General features: G+C 38.2%; 1 protein-coding gene across 1 annotated transcript; it reads left to right on the plus strand.

The window, feature by feature from the left end:
* Positions 1-9,702: 9,702 nt before the first annotated feature.
* On the plus strand, positions 9,703-21,788 carry LOC116521578 (vomeronasal type-2 receptor 26-like). The gene is made up of 8 exons (XM_032236237.1): positions 9,703-9,769; positions 10,081-10,263; positions 12,445-12,628; positions 13,346-13,637; positions 15,987-16,844; positions 17,716-17,943; positions 18,409-18,535; positions 20,887-21,788. The coding sequence occupies exons 1-8, from the start codon at positions 9,703-9,705 to the stop codon at positions 21,786-21,788; spliced, it is 2,841 nt and encodes a 946-aa protein (XP_032092128.1).
* Positions 21,789-22,058: the final 270 nt, after the last annotated feature.

Consider the following 22,058-nt stretch of genomic DNA (forward strand, 5'->3'; position numbering starts at 1 on the left):
CACAGAAGTAGCACCATATGATTTAATTAAAATTAATATCTGTATCTGTACTGAGAATTTATTTGAAAATTTGAATATTACACAGCAATCAGGGCATGGATATTCCCATTAATATGTAGCCCAAGAAGGAACCTGGCCCATAAACTATCCCATAGTGAATCCCTATGAAAATCATATAAAACTCCAATATATTTCAAATTGAACTTTTTCTTCAATATCCAATGGGCCATCCAAAACCTAGAAAAATTCCGCATTTGTATATGACAACTCTTTCAGATTTGGGCAATGTGTGCACATACGTTAATCAAAATTTAATCATCATTCATATCAAATTGGATAGGGCACATCCATTCTTTGATCTTGAAACGAATCTCTTTTTAAAGACTTATTTTTCTCCATATCAAGTTTTGTATATGAATAAAGGTAAATCAAGGTTGAGGGATCTTCCCAGATTCCTTAAAAATAAATTAATGCAAAAAAACCCACCAAAAAGCACTTTACAAAAAATCTAGATGTTTCATTGAACCCAAATGCAAAAAAAAAAAAAAAAAAAAAAATTACATTTCTTTCCTTATTAAATATTCCTCCTTGTTCATCTCAGTAAAATGATGTAGCATTTAGGAAAAAATATACACCCCAGTAAGCCAGCACTGGAGGATAAGATAGAGAAGATCTCCACAGCTACTATGTATTTCCCTTTGGTGCTCAAGTAGGTTGGAACAAACGTCAACCAAACGCTGCAAAAGACCAACATGCTGAAAGTGATGAACTTGACCTCATTGAAACTGCTGGGAAGCTTTCTGGCTAGGAAAGCAATATTAAAGCTGACACTAGCCAGGAAGCCCATGTAACCCAGGACACAGTAAAACATGATCACCGAGCCTTCATTGCATTCCATTATGATTTCTCCCTTCAGTGAGTGCAGATCTGTATCTGGAAAAGGAGGAGAGGTACTCAGCCAAACAGTGCAAATCCCCACCTGGATCAAAGAACCTGAAAGGACAATAGAATTGGACAGTCCTTTTCCTACCCATTTCCTCAATCCAGATCCTAGTTTAGTTGCCATAAATGCCATAAATGCCAGAATCACAGTCATGTTTTTTGCCAATACAGATGAAAGACGCAGTGAGAAGATAATGGTGAAAGTTGTTTGTTGGAGAAGACAAGTCAACTTTTCAGGTCTTCCCATAAAGAGGAAGGAATAGAGGAAGCAGAGAAGAAGGGAAAGGAAGTGAGGTTCAAGTTGTTGGCTTTGATGATTGGAATCTCTTGATGCCTCCAAAATATTCCAAGTATGAAGACCGTAATCAAAGAGAAAACAATAGCCAATGTAACAAAGATGATTCCAAAAGGTTCATTATAAGAGAGATAGGTCAACACTTTGGGAATACATTGATTTTTAATATTGTTGGGATATTCCTTTTCTGTACATTTCACGCAGAAATCCATATCTGGAAAAAGAGAGAAAGAGAAAATGAGATATTTTTCCAATATAACAAAGTTTCTACCAGTATAAAATAAGTACTGTACAATTGACAGATTATAGCATTAGAGTTAGGGTTTTGGTTATTTTTTTAATGCCATGGCATACATTATTCTCATAACATAAATTAAATCAGAGATCCTGTGTTATGCACAGATGATATGTTGAACGCTTAGTTGTTCATTTGTAAACTAAGCTGATTACAATTTTGTAGAAATACTTTATATTAATAAATCAATTTCATATGGTATTTTAAGTAATGGATGGGAGAAAAAATTGGAGAACCCTATTTTATCTAAATTATCAAAACAATCAGAACACCCAAGTTTTAATAGATCATAGACTACTTTTATATTTTTATACCAGTAATTATATAGAACTGTATTTTTACTGGAAAAGACTGAATTCCCATGTAATTCCAGATGTAAAGAGACGAATGCTTCAGTGAATTATACTTTTCCCCCATCTTATGTAATAATTTGTTCTTCATATTGTTTTGACCATGAAATAGAATTTAACATTTTTGATTATACATATTTTTGAACTACCCATTAAATGGAAACTTATAGCTGATCACTGAAAATCAATTCCACATGCTTTTCTTATTGCTTAGAAACATTTATTCTTCAACAGTGGAAGGATAAAACAGGGCCAGATTATTCAATTCATTTAAAAGTGGTGTTGCCTTGGCATATGAATGAATTCCATACAAATGCATGAAGGGCTTTATAAGTGTAACTTCAAAAATCCAAATACTGTTAATTGTTTTAAAGTGACAAAATGATTAAAGCAGTTATCTTTATCATACCTTTTGTCTCTCATATACCAAGGTTCTAATCTTAATATTAAATACAATCTGCAAAAGTTAGAAGGTTATATTGAATATCAGACAAAGCATGACTACTTGACATCTGCAGGCCTTCCTATATATCCATTAATAAAAGTAGCTGCCTAATAGTATAGGCAATAATATGATCACATACTGGTCAGATTTATGATATGCATGAAATACTAATGTTACACAACTTCTTCTATTTCAGACAAAAATGAATGTTTGAGGTGCCAAGACAAATACTATCCAAACAAGAAAAAGGATTTCTGTATTCCCAAGGTTATAAGTTTCTTGTCTTATGAAGAACCTTTAGGGATCAGTTTAGCATCTCTTGCACTTACCTTTTCTTTAACTACAATCCTTATATTAGGAACATTTATGAGGAACCATAACACTCCCATTGTCAAAGCTAACAACGAGAGCCTGACCTACACACTCCTTATCTCCCTCCTGCTCTGCTTCATTTCAGCATTGCTATTCATTGGTAAACCAGGGAAAGTGGCCTGTCTTCTCTGACAAACAACTTGTGGCGTCATCTTTTCAGTTGCTGTTTCTTCTGTCTTGGCAAAAACTATCACAGTTGTTCTTGCTTTTATGGTCACCAAACCAGGATCCAGAATGAGGAAGTGAGTGGGAAAAAGGTTAACCAATTCCGTTGTTGCCTCTTGTTCTCTGATCCAAGGAAGCATCTGTATTTTGTGGCTAGCAATGGCTCCCCCATTCCCAGATGTTGATATGTTATCAGTGACTGAAGAAATTATTTGTCAGCTCCTCTTCATTTACTAATTAGGAAAGAATGACTACAAGTCTCCATGTGTGGAAATCAAGTGTACTTTTACTAATTAAAAATGATTAAAGGCATAGCGAAGCGAAATCTGAATATTTAGGCGCGAAAGCGATTTATATATAGAATAGCCCATTCCCCACCCCTTGGCATCACAGATAGAGTCCAATCATAATTCTCCCAAGTGTCAGGTGCGAGATAACTTCAAAAGGCATCACGAAGATGGAATGTCGGTGCCGTTAATCCTGGCGGGAAACTCCCATGCATGCGTAGTCCGATCAGCCGGTGAACTCCAGAACCTTCCTCCAGCACAAAGAGTAACCCCACCCAAATACCATGCCCTCCCTCCCCGTTTCATGGCAGCTGAAGCAACAGCAAAGCAGAGGCTGACATCCGGCCGTCCCCCGGAAAAAGGCGGTCAGGCCTGGAAAACGAGAAAACACAAACAAACAGATGAACAACAAAACATAGAAGAGAGAAGAGGGGGGGAATCAAGGCTTGTCAGGATAAGCAGAATAAAATTGTCGAAGCAGTCGGGGGGCACGAACATGGGACTTGTCAACCCATTCCGTATGAGAAGGAGGAAAATGCTTCCAAGCCACTAAGTATTGGATCTGATTACGTCGCCGTCGAGAGTCCAGTATCTCGCGAACTTCAAAATGACGTTCACCATCAACCAATAGGGGTGCAGGAGGAGGGTCGAGAGGTGGACGCAAAGTAGAAACACGAACAGGCTTAATGAGGTTAATGTGGAACACGGGGTGAACACGGTTGAGATGCTTGGGCAGCTGCAAGCGAACAGAAACAGGATTGATGAGTTTGATGATGGGAAACGGACCAACATACTTAGGCCCCAATTTCTTCGACTTTTACGTAGTTTGAAGGAATTTTGTGGATAAGTAAACCAGGTCACCCTCCCTGTACTGATAAGACTGCGTACGTTTCTTATCAGCTTGTTTCTTATGAGCACGATGTGCAGCATCTAAAGTAGCAAGAGTCAAGGGCCAAACATGGCTCAGACGTTCGCTCCACTCAGCGATGGAGGAAACTTGCGGTTGGTCACGAGGTAGCTCGGGAATAGGAACAAAATCTTGACCAAAAACAACACGGAAAGGAGTGAAACCAGTGCTGCTATGGACAGAATTATTGTAGGCTACCTCAGCGTGCGGTAGCAAGTCCACCCAATCATCTTGCTGATAATTGATGAAACAACGTAAATATTGTTCTAAAACAGAATTAGTCCTCTCACAAGCCCCATTAGTCTGAGGATGGTGGGCGGAGCTTAGGCCCTGGGCGGAGCCAATGCGTTTAAGAAATTCCTTCCAGAAGGCCGAAGTGAACTGGATACCCCTATCGGAAATAATGCGATCAGGTACTCCATGCAAACGGTAAATGTGGGAAATAAAGAGCTTAGCCAATGCCTTAGCAGAAGGAATCTTGTGGCACGGAACAAAATGAACTTGTTTTGAAAATAAGTCCGTAACGACCCAGATGACGGTGTGCCCCTGGCTCTCAGGAAGTTCGACAATGAAGTCCATTGAAATTTCCTTCCAAGGGACGACAGGGCGGGCCACAGATTGAAGCAGTCCTTGTGGCTTTCCAGGTGGCCGTTTAGCAGCTGCACAGACCGGACAACTGGCAACATAAAGTTCAATGTCCTTTTTCAAAGAGGGCCACCAAAATTGTCTTTTCACCAGGTGCAATGTCTTTACGAAACCAAAGTGACCCGCCAACTTAGAATCGTGAGCTCGTTGGAGGACAACGAGACGAAGAGAGGCGGGGACGTAAAGCTTGGCTCCGATCCACGGTAAATCGTCCCTCATTGTGCACTCATCCTGATGCTGCTGAAACCAGTCATCTTGGGGAAGGGCGCGTTTGAGGTCAGAAAGAAAATCTTGAGGCACCTCCACTTTTGAGCGTGCCTGCTGGCGAGTGACCACCGGAGCCGCAAGGCTGGACATTGGAACGACAGGCTGAACAATACTTAGTTTAGAGCAGTTGTATTGAGGGAGTCTGGACAAAGCATCAGCCATGAAATTCTTCCCTCCAGGGATGTATTTGAGTGTGAAGTTGAAACGGTTGAAATGTTGGGCCCAGCGCACCTGTTTAGGTGATAGGCGGCGCGGGGTCCGCAAAGCCTCCAAATTTTTGTGGTCAGTCCACACCTCAAACGGGTGTTTAGCACCCTCTAGAAAATGGCGCCATGGGGCCAGGGCCCACCGCACTGCAAATGCTTCCTTTTCCCAAATGGCCCAACGTCTTTCAGTGTCTGTGAGCTTGCGGGAGGTGTAAGCACAAGGTTGCAAATTACCTTGGTCGTTGGTCTGAAGCAAGACGGCCCCAACAGTGACGTCACTGGCATCGGCTTGGACGACGAAAGGCTTGTCCATGTCGGGATGCTTCAGAACCGGTTCCGCAGCAAAGAGGCGCTTCAACTTCTCGAAAGCAGCTTGACACTCCATGGTCCAATCTAGTGGTTTGCTAGGCTTAGGCTTAGGTCCACCTTTGGACTTCAACAAATTAGTGATAGGAAGCGCAATTTTGGCAAAAGAAGGAATGAACTGACGGTAGAAATTAGCAAAACCCAAAATTTTTTGCAATTGCCTGCGTGTTCGGGGCACCTCCCACTCAGTGACCGCCTTTACCTTCCCAGGGTCCATCTCAATGCCGGTGGGGGAGATACGATACCCTAGGTAGTCAATCTTTGCCTGGTGAAATTCACATTTGGACAACTTCGCATAAAGTTCAGCGGCCCTGAGTTTTTTCAAAACAGTTCGGACCAAAGCGACCTGTTCGTCATAAGTCTGAGTATAGATAAGGATATCGTCCAAATATACGATAACGCCCTTGTAAAGGTGGTCATGCAAGATCTCATTAATCAATTGCATGAAAACTGCAGGCGCCCCCTGCAGGCCAAAAGGCATCACCCGGAACTGGAAACAGCCAATGGGGCAGTTGAAAGCAGTCTTCCACTCATCCCCCTCTTTTATGCGGACTCTATAATACACCTCTCTGAGGTCCAGTTTAGTGAAAATACGGCCCTTCCCCAACTGGGCAAGCATGTCCTTCATTAACGGCAATGGGTAGACGTTTTGGGCCGCGATCCCATTCAAATTTTTGAAGTTAACACATAATCTCAGGGAGCCATCTTTCTTCTCTCTGAATAACACTGGGGCAGCGACTTTCGGGCGTGCTGGCTCAATGAAACCTCTTTCCAAATTTTTATCAATGAATTTCCTCATTTCCTCCATCTCCCTAGGAGACATGGAATATATTTGGGGCTTTGGAAGCTTTACCCCGGGCAAAATGTCAATGGAGCAATCAGTAGGCCTGTGGGGCGGAAGCTTATCTGAAGATTTTTCACTAAAAACTCCTCTCAGCTCCCAATACACTTTTGGAATCTTTTCCTCTCCTTCAATCCTCTCCTGCCCTCTGGCGGCCAAAGCAGAACTGCAGCCAGCAGGCTCTGGGGAAACGCCTTTCCCCTCAGGAGGTGTGCTCGTACGAATGCGTAACCATCCCTCCCTCCAATTTATGCGAGGGTTCCATTTTCGAAGCCAAGGGAGGCCTAAAATGAGGGGCCTGTCCATTCCAGGAGCCACAATAAAAGAGATCAATTCGGTGTGGGAGCCCATTCTCATCTCTAGAGGTTCGGTATAAAAATGGGCTGGGCCACCCCCTGCTATGGACCCATCTATCTAACAAAAGACAATAGGGGTTTTTAAAGTTTTCAACTTGAGGCCCAATTTCTCCACCATAGCAGGATTGATCATACAGCAGGAACATCCTGAGTCAAGAAGGGCGGGAAGGTGTTCTGACACCCCATTGGGCGGAATCTTTAACTCTATTGGGATTAGCATGGGGCCTTTGTTTGAACTCACCCAGCGAGGCGAAGCGTCGTCATCGGACTCATCAGACGAGCCGGTAGAGGCGTCAGCTTCTCCCTCCACGTCCTGCATGAAACGCGGGGGGGCAGCATCCGCAGCGAAAGCAGATTCCTTCTTCTTTTTGTCTGGGGCCTTGTTTGATTTCCCTTCCCTCTTGGCAGGGGGTGGGGGGGTCGCGGGTAGCTTAGCACGGCACTCCGGCACGTGGTGGCCTCCCCTTCCGCAACGAAAGCATGTGAACGGCTTGATTTTTCCCGTGGGGCCTCCTTTTCCTTCGCTCCTCACTCGGAAAGGGGGCTTGTGTGGTGGGGGAGGAGATCTTGCTGCTCTTTCTCTCTCTTTTTCTCTCTCCTCCTTCGCCCATTGGAGTCTAATTAAATCAAGCTCAATATCTGCTGCATTTTCATACCAAGCAGTAACGCGCTTAGGAAGGTGGCGATTAACACATTGTTGAGAAATGTCCTCATTCAAGCCCAAAGCGAACTTATCCAAAAGGGCTTCTTCACCCCATCCTCTCATATAATTACAAAGGTGTTGAAACTCCTGAATGTACTGCGTCACAGGCCTATCTCCCTATGTGAGGGTCATAAATTTCAGTTTTCCCTGTTTCTCAGTTAGGGGGTCATCAAATCGTCGCTTGAACGCAGTCATGAAAGCATCAAAATCCTTCAGGAGGGGGGAATTGCTTTGGTGCAGACCCATCATCCAGTCCGCAGCTTCCTCCTCCAAAGCCAGTAACACCATACGAACTTTCATGGCATCCGATTCTAAATTGGGTCCATAAATTTCCATGAAGTTATAAACTTGCATGATGAAGAGGCCCAGCTTCTTGGGATTTCCGTCAAATCTTACAGTTAAGGGAGGGACTTTAGCCATTCTGTGCCTTCTGGGGGGAGAACCCCTGCTCTGGCAGCCCCCCTGGCTGGGGGGGTGAAGCTGTCTCTGGGTTAGCTTGCTCCCATTCCCCCTCGGCCTCTTCACCCTCCCCAAATCTTTGCCCAGAGTACCTTTGTTCCAAGTCCTCCGGCTGAATTCTTTCTCGGGGCCTCCGCTCAGCCCCCACTTCAAGCGGCCTCTCCTGATGTTTTCTTCTGGTAACTCCAGCATCCCAGCTGGCACCGTCTTCCTTTTGTCCCACGGACAAGGACCAACGGGGGGGGGGATCGCAGGGCCCGCTATTTCCAGCTCAGCCATCCTCTCAGGTAATAATGGATCAGCAGTCTCCTTTTCAATTTCTTCATTGCTTGCGTGCAAAGACATTTTCTCCGTTTCTTCTTGTAGTTTCACCCCCCACGGAAGATTGTATTCTCCTGGTGGGGTGTTAGTGAGATTTCGCTTACTGTCAGCTCCTCTTCATTTACTAATTAGGAAAGAATGACCACGAGTCTCCATGTGTGGAAATCAAGTGTACTTTTACTAATTAAAAATGATTAAAGGCATAGTGAAGCGAAATCTGAATATTTAGGCGCGAAAGCAATTGATATATAGAATAGCCCATTCCCCACCCCTTGGCATCACAGATAGAGTCCAATCATAATTCTCCCAAGTGTCAGGTGCGAGATAACTTCAAAAGGCATCACGAAGATGGAATGTCGGTGCCGTTAATCCTGGCGGGAAACTCCCATGCATGCGTAGTCCAATCAGCCGGTGAACTCCAGAACCTTCCTCCAGCACAAAAAGTAACCCCACCCAAATACCATGCCCTCCCTCCCCGTTTCATGGCAGCCGAAGCAACAGCAAAGCAGAGGCTGACATTATCCTGCAATGTAATGAAGGTTCTGTGGCCTTGTTTTATTGTCTCCTTGGATATATGGGTTTCTTGGCTCTTGTCAGCTTAATCACAGCTTTTCTTGCCAGGAAATTACCTGACAGTTTCAATGAAGCCAAGTTCATCACCTTCAGCATGTTGGTCTTTTGCAGTGTTTGGTTGTCCTTTGTCCCAGCATACCTGAGCTCCAAAGGGAAATACATGGTGGCTGTGGAGATCTTTTCCATCTTAGCCTCTGGTGCTGGGCTTTTGGGTTGCATCTTCTCCCCCAAATGTTATATCATAGTATTCAGGCCTGACCTAAACATCAGAGGACAATTAATAAGACAAAAATAACCCTTTCCCTCTTTTCTCAATGTTTTTAATTTAGACTTTTTTCTCTGTATGCAATGTTGAATATTTATGGAAAGTTATCCAATTTTGACAAAGTGAAATGAAACTGCATGCATCTCATCTCTTCTGATCATTTCTTGAAACTAGTCCTTTTTTTTTCCCAGAATCTTTTTTCCGAAGCACATTTAAAACAACAACAAAACAACAAAACCAATAGAAATATCCTGTAGTGTAAACTGGAACTTTGTTTTTTTTCTCCATTCTGGGTCCAACATGGTATAAAGTGAGGTAAACCTCATTTAATGACTATTCAAATTTACCATGTACTTCAAAAAAGCTACCTATAGTCCAGGGGTGAAATGCTACCAGTCGCATGAACTGGTAGTAAAAAAAAAGCTACTGGTTCACCAGAAACCATAGCAAAAAAAAAATGCTACCAGTTCAAGTGAACTAGTATTTCTGATGATCTGCTGTGATGCATGATTTATATTAGCTAGAAAGCAGGATTTCCTGCTTTCTAGCTAATCTAAATTATGTGGCACAGCAGATTTTCCCCTTGCTGTTCTACTTACCTTTGCAGGCACACTCAATAGTAGGCTCTGCTCACCTGCCCAGATGTCCATTTTTGACCCTCTGTGCATGCACAGAAGGTCCTGCGAACATTTACAAGCTGGTAGCGAAGGTAAGTAGATTTCACCCCTGCTATAACCTCTCCTTGAAGTTCCACGTTGACCCTAGGCTATGTGATTTCATTTTACCATAGGCATTCGGCAACCAGTTTGCATTTATAACTGGTTGCAGTATCTCATTGTCACATGGACATATATGCATGCGAAATGTACTATAAGATTGGCTGTCAATTTAATAAAAATATGGGCATGTCTACTATAGCTAGCCTGCTGAATTTACTTATTTCTATTATTCCTGATTAAAACAAGAGCATTAAATGTGGAATATTGTTTAATACAGAATGTCATTTTTGTTGTTGTCTAGTATCTAAGAAATACCAGCACATCCTGGCTTTAGCAGTAAAGGAGATAAATGAAAACTCAAAAACCTTACCTAATCTTATCTTGGATTTCCACATCTATCACAGCTTTGACAATGCCCAGAGGACTTTTCAAGCCACCATGTTACTTTTATCATCAATGGAGAAATTGATTTTTAATTACCAATGCAATACCCACAATAACACAGTAGCTGTTGTTGATGGACTAGATTCTAAAATTTCTTTCCATGTAGCAACTATTTTGGACATTTATAAGATTTTGCAGATAAGATTATCCTTTATCTATTGACATACAAAACACTACTTTCAATTTCTTCCTTCCCCTTGATTTTGTACTGCATTGTAAACTTTAGACTTAACTAGGCTAAGACAAATCATTAAGAGACAATATCGCAATATCACAACCAAATTAGGGTTTTACTTGTAATGGGACAACACAAAAAATGAAAACAACTGTGAACAATACATGGTTTAAAAAAAGATGAGAGTGATATGAAAATATCAGAAGTGAAATTATCAGATAAGAAAGAGAGAAACAGACAGCTATTTGAAATAAACCTGTCTAAGTAGAATTCAGAAGACAAGCTTTAAGAAGCAGAGACACATTTCTTTTTGGTTTCTGATGCATGCAGGAAAATTGCAAACACATTTCATTCCCTTCAAAGCGATAAATTCCACCTAAATCTGCAATTCTTTCAAATCTCCAAGATATTTTAAAAGAGATTCAGTTCCCTCCTACTTCTGATTTCTCAGATTAAATTCAAAGATTCTATTCAAAGCAGCATTATCTCATAGGTTTTAGGTAGAAATAAAGACATGGAAAATTTATTAACATCTCAAACATAATTTTAATTAGCTTTGTCTGTAAAGCAAAACAAACATCTTACAAATCTTGTTTAAGGTTAAGGAATTTAGGGGCATAACAGAACTCCTGGCTAATGCTTGTCTTAGTCTGCTCTTTTGTTTCTGTTTATGTGCACTACAGGATTCATATAAGGCTTACTAATGCTATATATGCACATATCTATGAATGCTTAAAAGAGATATGGCTTTCTTAAGCTTAAAAATAAAAAATGATTATTTATTTAATTATAGCAGCCAAAATAATAATTGTGCAACTCTGGAAAACTTAGATAATACAACAGCTAAATTGGGAATTAGCAAAGCCTCCACAATTGGCACATCAGGAAAAAAATGCAGAAAAAGTTAAAGAATTTCAGAAACAGGAACCACAGTTTGATCAAACATGGTGGATTTTGTGATTTATTTTAATAACAATAAATTATAATCTGGCATACTTCTTATATATGATAATTTTTCACATGTAAAGCACCTGATTTTGTATTTAAATGCTAATAGATAACTTTGAGTAGCTTTTTAAATATTTTTTCTATATAAGTAGTCCTCGACTTTTTCTAAGCAAGATAGTTGTTAAATGAATTTTGCTCCATTTTACAACCTTTCTTGCCATATTTGTTAAGTGAATTATTGCAGTTGTTGGGCTAGTAACATGGTTGTTAAGTGAATCTGCCTTCCCCATTGATTTTGCTTGTCATAAGGTTGACAAAGATGATAATATGATTCGTGGACACTGTGAGTATATTGCCAAGAATTATGGTCACATGACCATGGGAATGCTGCAAAAGTCATCAGTGCAAAACATGGTCATGTCACATGTTTCAGTACCTTTGCAACTTTGAATGGACATTAGATGAACTATTATATTTGGAGACTACCTGTATATTGCATTTATACTAATGCAGATACCTGATATTTTAAAAGAAACAATAGATGCACCATTTCTCATTTTAAAAACAAGAAAGATTGAAGTAGGTGGGAATTTCTTTTGTTTTTTAACAATTTTAACGGCTAAAAGTCTGAGTTATAAAATCATTCAAAAATTCCTCATCATTCATCCTTGCTAAATGTCCTAGTTCTTTTAAGAATTCAAGTGAAAACAATAATTGAACTCTAAAAAAGCATGATTTCTTCAGGTCTTCCCAAAGGAACTGAACCCTGACTTAAAAATTACCTTCTTGTTTGTGCATCTAAATTACTATCTATCAAAATCCCATGGAAATTCAGTGCCCAACATCAACAAAAAAAGACTAATGTAAAATTTTGCTTCTCTTTCTTTCTCTTAAAATAGTCATACTATTTAGAGATCAAGAGAAACAAGGCTGACTTCTGGACTCCCAGGTTTGATCCTAGATAGATCGAGATTCAGACTTAAGGTGTCAAGATGTGTAAGTTGCAGAAATGTTAATGGCTTTGTTCTTGGAATAAGAGGGATTTTTTGAGCTTTGCCCTTGTAATGGGGATGGAAATTTTATTTATCTTAATGCTAGTGTTGAGTGCCCATGTGGTGTGCCTGACCTATAGGTGCAGCATCTTTCATCCATATAGTCCATATCACAAGTACCATTATCCAGGAGACCTTATGGTAGGTGGAATTTCATCTCAAGTTGGTCCAGTCTCTGAAGACATAACCTTTAAAGATCATCCCTCATCAGTATTGCCTGGACAGTTTATGTAAGGAAAGTTATTGTTATTTGTTTCTATTTTACTACATTTGTATTTGCTGAAACAATAGACTATAGCATTGCTATCACAAAATAATAATTAATTGATTTAGTTGAGCATTCTTTCCTCAACCAGACAAAATAGAGTATGGAATATAATCAGATGTTTAAAGCAAACTTCCAAAAATGAATACCTCAAAATAGGTGAGCTTCCACACATATAATCCTCAGCCATTGGTACACCTTCTGGGCAATATTGTGGGACAGACAGCTTGTGAGAGGATGATTTGAGGCTCTTTTGCATTTTTCTATATAATCCTCTTAAAATATGTACATCAATTAGTCTTGTACCAAATAACTCCTTCAAACACACTGCAAGATCTTCAGCCAACAATACAAAAGTGTCTGCAAGAGGACTTGATGTATTATTTTTTTTTACAAAGTGACATTATATATGCGGATTCCAGACATTCCCTGTGTTTTTGTCTGAAATCATTTGCATATTTTTTCTGCAGAATTATCTGAATAAATTATCTGAAGTCAATAAATGTTGGCTCCTTTTTCAATGTACACTTGTACATATATTAATTCTATATCCTGATTGCTATTAATATACTATATCAAAAAGACAAAATTACTTGATGGGCTTTGGCTGCTATAGTATAAATACTGATGAAAATATAAGAACACAATATCCTTCTGATGTGCAATACTACTCTAATTGTAGTGGCATTCCAAAGAATTACCAACACATCCTGGCTTTGGCTTATGCAATAAAGGAGATCAATGAAAACCCGCAAATCTTACCCAATCTCACCCTGGGCTTCTATATTTATGATAGCTATGACAATGCTCAAATGGCCTATCAGGCCACCATGTTACTTCTATCAGCAACTGAGAGACTGGTCCCCAACTACCTATGTAACATCCATAATAAAGTCATAGCAGTTATTGGAGGACTGGATGCTGAAATCTCTCTCTATGTGGCAACTCTCTTGGATATGTATAAGATTCCACAGGTAGGCTGGACAACCTTGCATGCAAATGTCATGCTACTTATAGTGATCTACTTTCACAATGTAATTTTGTTTTGCAGCATTAGGTATTTTCAAGTAAATAGTTCAGGAGTTGGAAAATTTGACTTAAAACCAGATTTGTTTTTGTTCTAGGTTTGGGCTTACATTGTTCAATTATTTCATTTATTTCTAATTATTGAAAAAAGGTTGGCTTTTCTTTTTCTAAATAACCTCATGGATATTTAGACTACAATTATATGCAATTTTTTGTGATTCATTTTCTTAGCAAAGTGGATGAATCATACCATAAATAGTTGACTTATTTATTTTGATGCCCTATATTTCACAAACAGTATAACAATCTTTTTAGCCTGGTTTTAGTGTTAAGGCTTTAAGTTTCAATAAGATTCAATCAAAATAAATCTCAGAAATTAATATCTAATAAATTAAGATCTATTGTTACCATAGGGACCAACATTCAAGTGATTAATATAACATGCAATGTTTTCAGTGATAATTTGAAGAGAAATTTCTTTCAAACAAGTTGAATCAAGCTCTGCATATAGAAATATTTTTGTCATGTTCACTAATATTTTTGTAATTAATATGGTTAATATGGATAGTTTGGAAAACTATCAATGTTTTCATTGTCTGTAAAATTTAAATGCCTACTAATAAATGATTATTGTCTCCAATTAACTACAAAATATCCAAAAAAAGGTCAAAGTTTTTGTTGGTGGATATGATTCCCAATCCGAAATATCCATTATGTGACAATTAAGGGAGGATAACACATCTGCCATGATTCAGTTCAGACATTTTTGTATTTTCTCAACTGATGATTGCATTGTTTAATCTACAATCTATTATATTTAGATAAGATGTTACAATGTGAAAGCTTTTTCTAAACTATTATTCTTATTCCTAAATTTGAAAAATCCTATAATATGCTCTCATCCTTTCAAATGTGGTTCTTGGACCAAAGAGTTTTTAAAAACACTTTTGAAAAAAAAAACATTTTCCTCTAATTTCTGGATGATGCCTGTTCCTATGTGCAGTAAGAGCCGACATCCCCATTTCAGTAATTCAAGCATGCACATACATTAACTTGCAGAGAGAACAATCAGTGTATTGATATGAAGGGAGAGTTAGTGGATATTTATATATAGCAGTTTGACATATCAGTTTTTGGTATAGATTGTCCTTGCTCATCTTTATTGCTTATCTGGATGTTGATTAATAGGAACAAGAGAAGAGAAGATATTCTTAAAGCTGATTTTCTGTCTTTAACTTTCCATTGTTGTTTTTGAATGATATTTAAGTAGAATTTATTTTTCATGTTTGTTTATCACTCATTCTTCTAGAAGCTTTCTTGCTTTCTTACACTTGGCATAATATAAAATGTATACTACTTCCCAGATGAAGCTATCTCTGTTGTGAAATTAAAAGAATTTCATGTCTTTTGACTGCCAGCTGCAAATCATGAATATGTTCTATAAATATTATACTTTGTCAAACATGGTCAAGTCAAATAAATCAGATAAAATCTTTATTACATATATTAATAGGCTAGTCCTTACATTACATGATGTGAAAAGATGTTTTGCCTTCTCAGCTAAAGAATCTTTGGGAATGCCTAGGAGGCTTTGAAAATATACTGTTATTTTGTGTGCTACAGAGATGCCAGAAGGTTTTAGTAAATATTTGATGGTTTCTTAAATGTTTATAATGTATGACAGAGCTTTCCCCACCCCCCTGTGGATTGTAGTTACTGTACTCTTATTGGTTGTGGCTAGACATTTCCTTATGATTTTTTAAATTCTCATATAGCAAAATATATTTTAAAAACCCTTCTCTAACTTGAACTGCTTTGATTCACCATCAACTATAGAAATTTATACTTTTTAAAAATGTACATCAATATACAAATCCCTTTGTCCATCTGCATGTAGAAAAAACTACCAGAAATACCTGTGCATGTGTATAAACGAGTATTATGACAGTATATCTTCTTTTGACATTTTGAAAATGTGGAACAACAATTATCCATCACCTACAAATCTACTGCTTGGTTTTAGATATACTCAGATCAGTAATTCCTCCAGATCTGGAGCATCACTGAATGGCAATCAACAGACTTCCAACATCTTCCATGCAGTTATGCCTTCCACACCTACAAATTCCAGGAATAAAAATTCAGGGAATTTTCATCTCAATGAGGCAGGCAAAGTTCTTTAAAAGGGTTGGTATGAGGATTGTTAATTCAATATATTATATGTTGATTGTTTTGAAAATGATATTGAAAACGATCTGTAAGTGCTGCTCTTATCTCCTTGTCCTGTTTCTCTCTAGTTCATTTATGGCTCTGCTCCAATAATGAATGATAAAACTCCAGGCCTTTCCTTTTATCAGATGGTTCCTCCAGAAGAACTTCAATATAACGGGATTGTCTCTCTGCTGCTGCATTTTAACTGGACATGGATTGGGATTTTTATCATGGAGAATGACCAGGGAGAAAAATTTATAGAAACAATTATTCCTCTTTTTTCCAAAAATGGGGTTTGTGTTCCTTTCATTTGCCGAATCCCCAAATTAACTGATTTCAGAATTGATGGTTTGCTTCAAAAGGCAGCCAAAATCTATGATGTTATCATGGATAGTAAGGCGAATGCAGTGGTGTATAATGGAGAATCTTTTGCAATGGTTAACTTGTTATGGCTTCAGTATATTTCAAATATAGAAGAGGTGAAAAGTAAACCAAAAGGTATTGTTTGGATTATGACAGCACAGATGGAGTTCAGTTTAATCCCTTTTCAACGTTCTTGGGATCTCAAAATAATTGATGGTGCCCTTTCCTTTACCATGCATTCCACTGCTCTACCAGACTTCAAATCGTTTGCTAAGAAACAAAACCCCTTCAGTGCAAATAAAGATACGTTTATTAAACAGTTCTGGCAAGAAGCCTTTGACTGTGTATTCCCAGATACAACTATGAGTTATATAGAGGAGAATATTTGCAATGGTAAAGAGAATTTGGAGAGCCTTCCTGGGACTCTTTTTGAAATGGAGATGACTGGCCACAGCTACAGCATCTACAATGCTGTTCATGCAATAGCTCATGCTTTACATGCTCTGTCCTCCTTTAGAAATACTGAGAGATCAATGATTGGTAAAGTAGGAAGGAAGATTCATAGTCAAGACTTCTGGAAGGTAATAGCCTCATTAGGAAAAATACTATGATTGATGGGAAATTCTCTTTTGATTATTTTTCCCATGTTTTACAATTAAAAAATAAAATAAAATTATGCTTCCTTCATCATGCTGAACTTTATTTATTTCCTCTATCTTTAGTGTTGATTACTATATGACTATTTTAGACTGAATTATTTTGGGATTATTCTTCTTTTATATATCTCATAATTCTATCAGATTTTAGAAAGCTTATTTTCCAACTCCCATGATTCTTATATCTGTTTTTCTATGTGTCTTTTTAATTCTCTGATCTAGAAATAAGAATCACTCTAATGTGGTAAACATTTTTTTTCTGTTAAGCAAAATATTAGGGGAAAATCAGGGAGACATTAATCATAATCCTTAGATCTGTCTCATTTTTTAATAAAAAAATAATTTGGGCTCTCCTGTTGATCCTTTTAATTAATATCCTGAATTCTATTTTGTCTTCAATTTCAATGTAATGAAATGGGGGAAAGGAATACTATTAAATCTATTCTATTGTGAAAAGTATCAACATGGAGACTAGTAAGATAATTTAGTCTTTCCAAATAGCAATAGCACTTAGACTTACATACCACTCCATAGTGCTTTTATAGCCCTCTCTAGGCAGTTTACAGAGTCAGCATATTGTCCCCAACAATCTGGGTCCTCATTTTACCCACCTTGGAAGGATGGAAGGATGAGTTAACCTTGAGCCATTGAGATTTGAACTGCCAAACTGCAGCTAGCAGTCAGCTGAAGTACCCTGCAGTATTGTATTTGGTTTGGTTTATTTGTATGCCGCCCTTCTCCAGTACTGCCCTCTGTGCCAGCTAGACTTTTATTTGCCTTTTTCCTTTTAATTTAGTTCCACTATTTTTTGAGAAATGTTGCTTTTAACAATGGTGCTGGGGAACCAATATCCTTTGATCAGAATGGGATTGTAGCAACTGGATTTAATATTCTAAACTTGATAGCTTTCCCAAATAATTCATTTCTTCACATGAAAGTTGGAAATGTCGATCATTCAGCATCTCCAGATAAAATATTAACCATCAATGATGATATGATTACATGGCACAGCTGGTTTAACCAGGTAGGATTTAATTATTGTATTTGATTCTGAATAAACATGCTTTTTTTACTTTGATATGTAAATTCATATTATTGCACAAAAGGAAATTCTTAAATAAATCTTTCAGAAAAGCAACTTCTAGGTCTCATTATCATATGTGAATATCTGTTAAATAAAGATTTAATAGTTTAAGTTTTCATTTTCCTATTTCTTTATGTAATAATAAGTAATAATAAGACAATAATATTTCATTCCCAGCCCATTTTTGCCATAGGGTAGGAATCCAGGGTTTTTTGTCTTTGCCCAACTCACGGTTGCACTTATTTAATCTAGAAATAAGTATACATCATTGAGCTTGTACAATGTAAAAATGTGTTCCAAATGATTACTCCTATCCATGATGCCCATGACATGATTTCATCATTTCAAATGTGGACATTGGAATAAAAAGCCTCAAGACATATACATTTCCTCTTTAATTTCCAGGTAATACCCATCTCTGTTTGCAGTGAGAGCTGTTATCCTGGTTCCAGCAAAAAGGTGAAGGAAGGAGAGGCATTTTGCTGTTATGACTGTCAGCCATGCCCAGATGGGAGGGTTTCAATTGAGAATGGTAAGAAATATTCATCATCTCCTGATTTTATTTCCTAAAGAAAGAAAGGAATACATTTTGATAAAATTGAACATGGCATGAGCCTCTATAGTACACACAAGATATTTTCTAAATCTGTGGGTTCATTATTTCAGTTCTTAGGAATATTCAATTAAAAAAATGATCATTAAGGATGATGATAATCATGGCTAAATTAGGTTACCAGATTTTCATTTACACATTATGAAACATCACTGCAATTGTGAACCCATTTTAGATCATTTTTCCACATCTTCTACAGCCCTGGTCTCCTGGACTATAATTATAGACATATCGTATTTTTCAGAGTACAAGATGCACCTTTTTTCTTCAAAAAAGAGGCTGAAAATCTGGGTGCATCTTATACATCGAATATAGCATTTTTTGCTTCCCGAACCCCCACCCATTCACCAAAATGGCTGTGCATAGCCTTGTGGAGGCTTTCAAAGAGCTCCTGGGTGCTGGGTAGGGCAGAAATAAGCAGAAAACAAGCCATTTTTTGGCCCCCACCCATCCAGACCCCAGCAGCGCTCTATAAACCTCCATTAGGCTATGTATGCAATTTTTTTGACAAAAAATGGGCCTATTTTGCAAAAAAATTGCCGTTTTTGCTCATTTGGGGGGGGTATTCAATCATACACTATTGTACTCACATTTAGCAACCAAACTTTAAGTCCAAATTTTTATAAATGTTCCATTATTCAACCTTTTTTATTATGTACTGTATTTTTCAGAGTATAAGATGCACCGGTGTATAATACGCACCAGGATTTTGAAGAGGCAAATTAAAAAAAATAATTGCACTCTGCAGACCTCCCAAAAAGGCCTCTTTTTTGCAAAAACGGACCTTTTTTTCAAAAAGAAAAGGGCATGCATAGCCTTTAGGAGGCTTGTAGAGTGCTCCTGGAGGCTGAGTGGGGGCAAAAACACGCAAAGAAATGGCCCATTTCTCACTCATTTTTGCCCTCCCCAGTCCCCAGGAGCACCCTGAAAGTCTTCTAAAGGCTCTGCACAGCCATTTTTGCAAAGGGGTGGGGTTTTAGCAAAACTAAATGCTGTATTCAGTGTATAAGACGCAGCCAGATTTTCAGCCTCTTTTTTGAGGGGAAAAAGGTGCGTCTTATACTCCGAAAAATATGGTACTTCTTTTTTATCAACAAAGTTACGATAAACCCTCTTGTTCACATACTGTCAAACCCTTAGAAGTTAAAAGTATCAGAAGACTAAAACCACTTGAACTTCTGATTGATGTTTATCACTAATAGATTAAAGGAATAAAATCTTGAAAGCCTAACGTCATGATTCTCCATATTAATTTATAACTACTGTAATTATGTATAAGGGATGCGGTGGCTCAGCGGCTAAGATGCTGAGTTTGTTCATCAGAAATGTCAGCAGTTCAGCAGTTCGAATCCTACCTCTACGTACTGGAGTGACCTCCCATTATTTGTCCCAGCTTCTGCCAACCAAGCAGTTCAAAAGCATGTAAAATTGCAATAGAAAAATAGGGACCACCTTTGGTGGGAAGGTAACAGCATTCTATGCACCTTTGGCATTTAGTCATGCCAGCCACATGACCATGGAGACATCTTCAGACAGCCCTGGCTCTTTGGTTTTGAAACAAAAATGTGCATTGCCCCCTAAAGTTGGGAACAACTAACACACATGTGCAAGGGGAAACTTTTCCTTTGCCTAATTAAGTATAAACTGAAATCTTTTATTTAATGGACTGTTACCCCTCCTCCTTTTGTACTCCAGGTCTGTTAGACATTTTTCCATACTACTTCTCTCGTTAGACTCAGTCTCTATTTCCATTATGAATTTTATGATCCCTACATTGCCACAACACAGGGGAGATGTGGATGTATGTTCTTAAGGACAGCTGAAAATCTGCAAGAGAAGAAACTGTTCAACCTGACTCTGAAACAGCAACTTAAAAGAAGGATATGGCAGTAAATGAAGTGACCTGTTCTCCCTGGTGATCAAAATCTGGCAAGGCAAGGGGCAGTTAAAGAAAATTTCAGATGGAACTTTGGAATCATTTTCTACAGTATATGAGACACAGGATACTACAGGCCTTCAAGAAAGTGGTAAAGATCTGGCTTCTCCCCAGACATTGAACCAGAATGATTAGAATCACTATTTTATGAGAATACGACAAAACTAGCATGAGAATTACATTTAAAGGATATTTTGAGCATCTTAATATTATGTAGATTACTGAACATAAAGATTATATAATTATAATTATAGTTATAAATTAACTTTATTATTATGCAATCTTGGATACAGAATATGTATGAGAAAAAAATCACATATTTTTTCTTTTTCAGACAGAAATGAATGTTCAAGATGTGAAGACAACTTCTATCCAAACAAGAAACACAGTTATTGTATTCCCAAAAGTATTAGTTTCTTAACCTACAAAGAACCATTGGGAATCAGTTTAGCGTGTCTTGCACAGTCTTTATCTTTGACTACTGTTCTTGTGCTTGGAGCATTTATAAGGCACCATGAGACTCCCATTGTGGTAGCCAACAACCGGGACCTGACTTACACTCTGCTCATCGCCCTCCTGCTCTGCTTCCTTTCAGCGCTGCTATTCATTGGCAAACCAGGAAAGTTTACCTGTCTCCTAAGACAAACAACTTTTGGAATGGTCTTCTCAGTGGCTGTTTCTTCTGTTTTGGCAAAAACCATCACAGTGGTTCTGGCTTTTATGGCCACCAAACCAGGATCCAGGATGAGAAAATGGGTGGGGAAAAAATTAACTAATTGCATTATTGTTTCCTGCTCCCTGATCCAAGCAGGCATTTGTACTCTGTGGTTGTCAATGAACCCCCCATTCCCAGATGTTGATAGGACCTCAATGACTGAAGAAATTATCCTGCAGTGTAATGAAGGCTCTGCGACCATGTTTTATTGTGTCCTTGGCTATATGGGTTTCTTGGCTCTTGTCAGCTTCACTACAGCTTTTCTTGCCAGGAAGTTACCAGATAGTTTCAATGAAGCCAAATTCATCACCTTCAGCATGTTGGTCTTTTGTAGTGTTTGGCTGTCCTTTGTCCCAGCATACCTGAGCTCCAAAGGGAAATACATGGTAGCTGTGGAGATCTTTTCCATCTTGACTTCTAGTGCTGGGCTTTTGGGTTGCATCTTTTTCCCCAAATGTTATATCATTGTGTTTCGACCTGACCTGAACAACAGGGAGCAACTAATGAGAAAAAAGGACTGATTAATATAATCACAATTTTATTCTCTTTCAAATTTTAATATAAATGCTTCATTCTTATACAATTAAAATATTCATAAACTGTGGCTATCAGATAGTGATTTATATATTTTTTCTGCATTTTCTAAATATTCTAATATTTACTTAAAGAAGAATGATGCATCCAATGTTTTTATCTGTTTTTGATACTTTATTTCTTTTCAATATTTTTTCTGAAGAACAATAACTTTTTGTCCCATTATTAATTATTTACTGATGATAAGGAATTTCAGT

The sequence above is a fragment of the Thamnophis elegans genome, chromosome Z (genome assembly GCF_009769535.1).
Source record: "Thamnophis elegans isolate rThaEle1 chromosome Z, rThaEle1.pri, whole genome shotgun sequence".
NCBI lineage: Eukaryota > Metazoa > Chordata > Lepidosauria > Squamata > Colubridae > Thamnophis > Thamnophis elegans.